This window comes from Lottia gigantea, assembly GCF_000327385.1.
Source record: "Lottia gigantea unplaced genomic scaffold LOTGIsca_231, whole genome shotgun sequence".
NCBI classification, from domain to species: Eukaryota; Metazoa; Mollusca; class Gastropoda; family Lottiidae; genus Lottia; species Lottia gigantea.
In genome coordinates this window covers 67,041-73,489 of record NW_008708651.1, presented here as the reverse complement: position 1 = coordinate 73,489, position 6,449 = coordinate 67,041, and the positions used below count along the sequence as shown (strand labels likewise).

At 29.6% G+C, this 6,449-nt stretch overlaps 1 protein-coding gene across 1 annotated transcript in view; it reads left to right on the top strand.

The window, feature by feature from the left end:
- The window catches only part of LOTGIDRAFT_239376 (hypothetical protein), a 17,638-nt gene that overhangs the window by 4,211 nt on the left and 6,978 nt on the right, over window positions 1-6,449 (top strand). The window contains exons 8-16 of the mRNA XM_009055087.1: window positions 1,606-1,905; window positions 2,303-2,557; window positions 2,863-3,120; window positions 3,411-3,764; window positions 3,877-3,948; window positions 4,098-4,385; window positions 4,568-4,711; window positions 5,087-5,111; window positions 5,356-5,387. Coding sequence (XP_009053335.1) covers window positions 1,606-1,905; window positions 2,303-2,557; window positions 2,863-3,120; window positions 3,411-3,764; window positions 3,877-3,948; window positions 4,098-4,385; window positions 4,568-4,711; window positions 5,087-5,111; window positions 5,356-5,387 — 1,728 coding nt within the window. The remainder of the gene's footprint in view (window positions 1-1,605; window positions 1,906-2,302; window positions 2,558-2,862; window positions 3,121-3,410; window positions 3,765-3,876; window positions 3,949-4,097; window positions 4,386-4,567; window positions 4,712-5,086; window positions 5,112-5,355; window positions 5,388-6,449) is intronic.

Sequence of the window (6,449 nt, the reverse complement as noted above, 5' to 3'; positions counted from 1 at the left end):
TAGTGTAAGTAGTTATGGACACACTAAGTCTGTAAGTCTGCCTTTTGTAGTATCTATTTATTCTACCCCAAAATAAAGTAGACTTGTCGTTAATGGTTCAAATTATACCCCGACGTGCAAAATTATCTACATGATAATAAAGATTAAACCACATTCAATTGTTTCTTTATAATGCGAGACAACTTTATTTATTATTTGAGTGAGGTCTGCCAATCAAAATAAACAGAACAAATCAGAAATAAGAATTGTAGTGGCACAAAAAAAATTCCATAGTCCATTAATGCGTTGTTGGTTTTATCAGGTTAAACGCACATTGTGAGCTTTCTATCTAATCGAAGGTCGAACGGAAGATAACAATCTACGTGCTGATGGTGGGCTCTGTTCAACCGCTTAATGGGATGGTGGCACCGGAAGGTGATCTTTCGGGCTTTTTGTGTTGTTAAACCTTTGATGTAGCCAGGCTATAAGCACCTTAGGGGCACCAGAGAAGTACACGCAAAACCTATTTTAACAGAATATTTTAGTGATAACAAAACCTTTTGTCAAATTTACCAAGCAATTTTCGGATTTTGGTAGGTGTCTTGAATTAACGACTGTACTCTGTTGTTGAGCTCTTGGGTTATTCTGTAGTAAAGATACCAGGAGATAATATATAATATAATTTATCGGGGTACAGTGTGTCTAAAAAGTTTGTAACCGAGAATCCAGTTTCTCAAGAGAACTCTTTCTGACGCGATTACCATCTAAACACTGCTAAAATACAGTAGTATTTATCTAGGTCATGTTAAACAATAATATATAGCATATCAAGGTATTGAGGTACAGGGGGTCAAAAAAGTTGGTAACAGAGATTCCAGTGTTTCTGAAGAGAACTCTCTCTGACGTGATACCATCTAGGTATTGCTAAAATATTGTACCATGTATTTAGGTTAAAACAGGTTAAACAATAATATATAACATGATATAGGAGTTTTCATGTTAAAAAGAGGAAGTAAATTTGAGCCTTACAATAAAACGCTATACACAAGTAGTCCAAATATATGACAAGATAAGATCGTCATGTTGAATATTATTCAATAACATGGAGTTTAAATATATATTGATAGTAATAGTTTTAGTTTATTTACCAGTACTAATTACAGGTAAGAGATGTATTTACATTGTATATTTTCTTATATAATACATCTATAAGACCAGTTTCATGTATAAGAAAAGTCTTTATGTAGAATGAAATAACACAACAATAATAGTAAATATTACACTTTAACCTGGACTAAGTGCATATATAATAAGATAAAGAGATAGCATCATGAATCGTACTGTGAATTTACACTTTTACATTCCTTTACGATAGATTTGACTTTTACCTTCAAAATATTTCAACCATATATACTTTTCGTACTCTTTATACTCACAGTGATAAAATCATTTGATAGACTTCTCTTTGACAAGCTCTATATATCTAAACTAATGTAAATAATAGAAGATTGAAATATTGTACCAAATATAATTTAGTAAGCTGATAATTTAATACAAAAGGTATGAACAAAGTGAAAGGTAACAATAATTAGAAGTTGTTTAATTATCATATTGTTTATATTACAGGTCAATATACTATAATAGGAGTTCCTGAAAGTTATGCAGTGTTAGGTGAAAAGTATACATTACAATGTGATGTTACAGATTCACCTTCTAGTGTAGAGTTCCGTAGAAACAATATTGCTGTATGTAATATGATAAACTGTGGGAGTAGTTCAACAGATAATAGATATAAATGTGGATGTATCAATAATAACAACAAAACACTATATCTCAATATAAGTAATATAAATAAACAGGATGATACAACATGGTCTTGTAGAGGTAATTCTGGTGGACAAGGGTCAACTACTGTAACAGTTTATTGTAAGTTTATTTTCATCGCAATCTATTTCAAATCATTAAAATTTCTTAATTAATTCCTAAATAGACAATTAATTTAAAATTCGTACAACAAATGTTGTTTTTACTTTACTTGTGAAAGTTTGATACAAATTTAGATCTTGTCGCACAAAATAATGTTAATTTTTTTGATTGAAATGTCCAGTGAAGCCTACAAATGAAGGAATACGTATCATAATGCCATAGGAAAATACATCTTCATTAATATAGTATAAGTAATAACGTCTTCACATTTAAAAATTGATGATGCTACCCCCAGATTCAGATACTTGTAGTTCTGTTTTTATTGAAATGTAGACAAACCATTCGGATTATCATTCTGAAAAGGGATTTGCACAACATAATTACATGATTTTTACAGATGGTCCAGCGAAAATAAGATTTAACCCTACTAGTGATAACATAGATGTTATAGAAGGAAAGACTCAGAGTGTCAACTGTTTAGCTGATTGTAAACCAGATTGTAACATCACCTGGTCTAAAGATGGTTCAACAAAAATCCTAAATTCCCCTTTATCACTTAGCGCTAGAGATCAAACTGGTTCTTATAACTGTACAGTTAAACATACTGTATTAAATAAACAACTTACAAAACAACTTAATGCTCAGATTTATTGTAAGTATATAATACTTTATTAATAAAAACTAGACAACAAACTGGTTCTTATACCTGTACAGTTAGACATACTGTATTAAATAAACAACTTACAAAACAACTTAATGTTCAGATTTATTGTAAGTATATAATACTATATTAATAAAAACTAGACAACAAACTTGTTCTTATAACTGTACAGTTAAACATACCGCATTAAACAACTTACAAAACAACTAAGGTTTTTTTTTTTATAAATAAATAAATACTATAACAGAAGGTAGAGATCAGACTATAACATGCTTTACTGATGGTTATAATTACAGATGGGCCCGATGAACTTACTTTCTCACTAGATGTAACACGTATCAATATAACAGAAGGTAGAAATCAAACTATAGCATGTTTAACTGATTGTTATGTATGTAATTATAAATGGACTGGACCAGTTTCATCATCAAGTAAAGATCTTGTATTGACTGGAATAAAAAGAAATCAGGAAGGAAACTATAGATGTGAAGCTACCAATATTAAAAATACCATCTCTAAAACAAGATCTAAATTTATACAAGTTAATGTACATTGTAAGTATATCACAGAATTAGTTACAATCATGACCACACCAGTCTGTTAAATGGCTGGATATGAACAGACCAACGAAAAATGTGAAGACAATATACTCCTACAAATTGTGTGACATAAAGGACACCTGATTGTTCTTTGTAAAAGGGTTTTTTGTGTTTCAGATCCTCCAGATATATTCAGTTGGATATAAACAGACTAACGGAAAATGTGAGGACAGCATTGTTTGCTGCATGGGCGTAAAAAATTATGATTGTGTTAAAGAGGATTAATGGCTTTACTTCTGTTTCAGATCAACCTGAAATAACCAGTATGACATCTGATGCCGTAACTGACGAAGGTGATGAAGGTTCTGATGTTATGTTTAACTGTAATGTTAATAGTAAACCGGTATCTACTATAACCTGGTCATCTTCTACTAGTACTGATACTAACATTGGTCAACAGTGGACATTAACTCAAGCTAAATGTCAGGATACAGGAATCTATACATGTACAGCTAATAATGGTATTGGTCAATCAACTTCTAAATTACCATTAAATATCAGATGTAAGTCTATATTTAGTCAGTATACTATAATCTATACATGTACAACTAATAATGGTATTGGTCAATCAACTACTAAATTACCATTAAATAGCAGATGTAAGTCTATATTTAGTCAGCAATCTATACATGTACAGCTAATAATGGTATTGGTCAATCAACTACTAAATCTTTACCATTAAGTATTAGATGTAAGTCTATATTTAGTCAGCAATCTATACATGTACAACTAATAATGGTATTGGTCAGACAACTACTAAATCTTTACCATTAAGTATTAGATGTAAGTTTATATTTAGTCAGTATTCAATAATCTATACATGTACAGCTAAGAATAGTATTGGTCAATCAACTACTAAATCTTTAACATTAAATATTAGATGAAAGTATAATGTTCAGTAATTTAATTGATACTACAAAGTTTTGTTTTAGGTTCACCAAGAATTAATGGTGATTTAAAAGATGAAGTAATGAATAGATTAGGTGAAGAAGTTACATTACTTATTGATGTTATAGCCTATCCTAAACCTAGTTTTAAATGGATACAAGAATCAACAGGACAAGAATTAACACCAGATACAACTCAACAACTAGCTATCAATAATTATAGTTCAAGTTTAACAGTCACAATACAACAATCATCATTTGGTAACTACATTGTTACTGTTAATAATGGTATAGGTGATGATAAAAGTTACACTATAAAGATTATTGATGGAGGTAAGTTCCTAAATAGTTAAATTCAAGATTGGATGGAATTAAATTTTCCGTCTTAGTTTTTCTTATCCTGAATGGTCTACCATGCAATAGACAATAGATGCAATTCAGTCTAGAATATCAGTACTAACTTACTAGATTTTCGAAGAAGTTTTTAAAATGGATAAATTTCTTTGTTTCCACAGATCCTATAACAAAGGCGGATCCTAATGAACAACCTGGATATCAGGAGGTTTTAGGAACTGGTATTGGAATTGGTATTGGAATATCTGCTGTTATTGTAATTCTGGTTTTACTGACCATATTTATATATAGAAAACATTATCCAGGTATTGGTTATACTGTACTTATCGTGAATATTTGGGGGATCTTTAAAAAAGAACTATATGAAATTATTTTGAGGATTATTCCATCATAACATTAAAGAGATCAAGTCAATTTCAGTAGCATTCTGTGAGAATTTGACAACCATTTTCATTCTCACGTGCAATTTACAGATATCAGAGCTTGATTAGTAATACTACAATGTCAATGTCATTATTTCCACGAATGCGAAAAATGTTTAAACTTCTCATGAACGTTTTATTTAATTGTAAGTGAGTCGGGTGTCCTATTTCATTTACTGAAGAGTATTTATGATAGTTGAAATTGAGTTAATATAACACATTCTGTCACTGCTTTCATTATATTATTTTATTTTGTAGCCAATAAGAAATTACCAAACGAAAGGTGAGTTATATTTTCTTTCCGGATCTGAAACTTCTATTCAATAGACCTACAATAGAGAAATAAACATTTTCAATCTGTAAAACTATGGTGATGATGATGCGCTTGTCGACATTAAAGTCATTATATAGTAACGATCATAAAGTCTTTTCACACAAATAATGTTTGCTAAATGTAGATAAGTTGTGGTCAAAACTGATAAAAACATATTTGCTCATTTTACTTATGACATATTCTTACTTTTCAGTTATGCAACGTTTTCTAATAGAAATCCTGAAGGTAAATTATCACATATTATCATGAATTTATCAAAATTTACACATTCAGAATGACTATCAATACTATACCCAAGACGGTCCATCGTGCAAGTTCTAATAGCGCTCTTCAGCTTTACGGCGGAAACAGCCGAGGATCGCCGAATGTAAAGGCCAAATAATGTAATTTAGATTCTAAATTATTATTTACTATGCACGCTTCTTTTCTTCCTTACAGATAGAACATATGAAGATTTAAATACTCGTCCTGAAGTTAATGATAACAATCAACATAATTCTGGAGATGCAAAAGAATATGAAAATATGAGAAGAAATTAAATATAACAGACTTTAACATCTGGTGCAGTACTAGTAATACCCAATACTAACCTATTAAATATAACAGACTGTAATATCTAATACAGTAATGGTAATATCCAATACTAACCCATTAAAAATAACAGACTGTAATATCTAATACAGTAATTGTAATATCCAATACTAACCCATTAAAAATAACAGACTGTAATATCTAATACAGTAATAGTAATATCCAATACTAACAAATTAGATATAACAGTGTAATATCTAATACAGTAATAGTAATATCCAATACTAACACATTGAATATAACAGACTGTAATATCTAATACAGTAATTGTAATATCCAATACTAACCCATTAAATATAACAGACTGTAATATCTAATACAGTAATTGTAATATCCAATACTAACCCATAAAAAATAACAGACTGTAATATCTGATACAGTACTAGTAATATCCAATACTAACCCATTAAATATAACAGACTGTAATATCTGATACAGTAATAGTAATATTCAATACTAACAAATTAGATATAACAGTGTAATATCTAATACAGTAATAGTAATATCCAATACTAACACATTAAATATAACTGACTGTAATATCTAATACAGTAATTGTAATATCCAATACTAACCCATTAAATATAACAGACTGTAATATCTGATACAGTAATAGTAATATTCAATACTAACAAATTAGATATAACAGTGTAATATCTAATACAGTAATAGTAATATCCAATACTAACACATTAA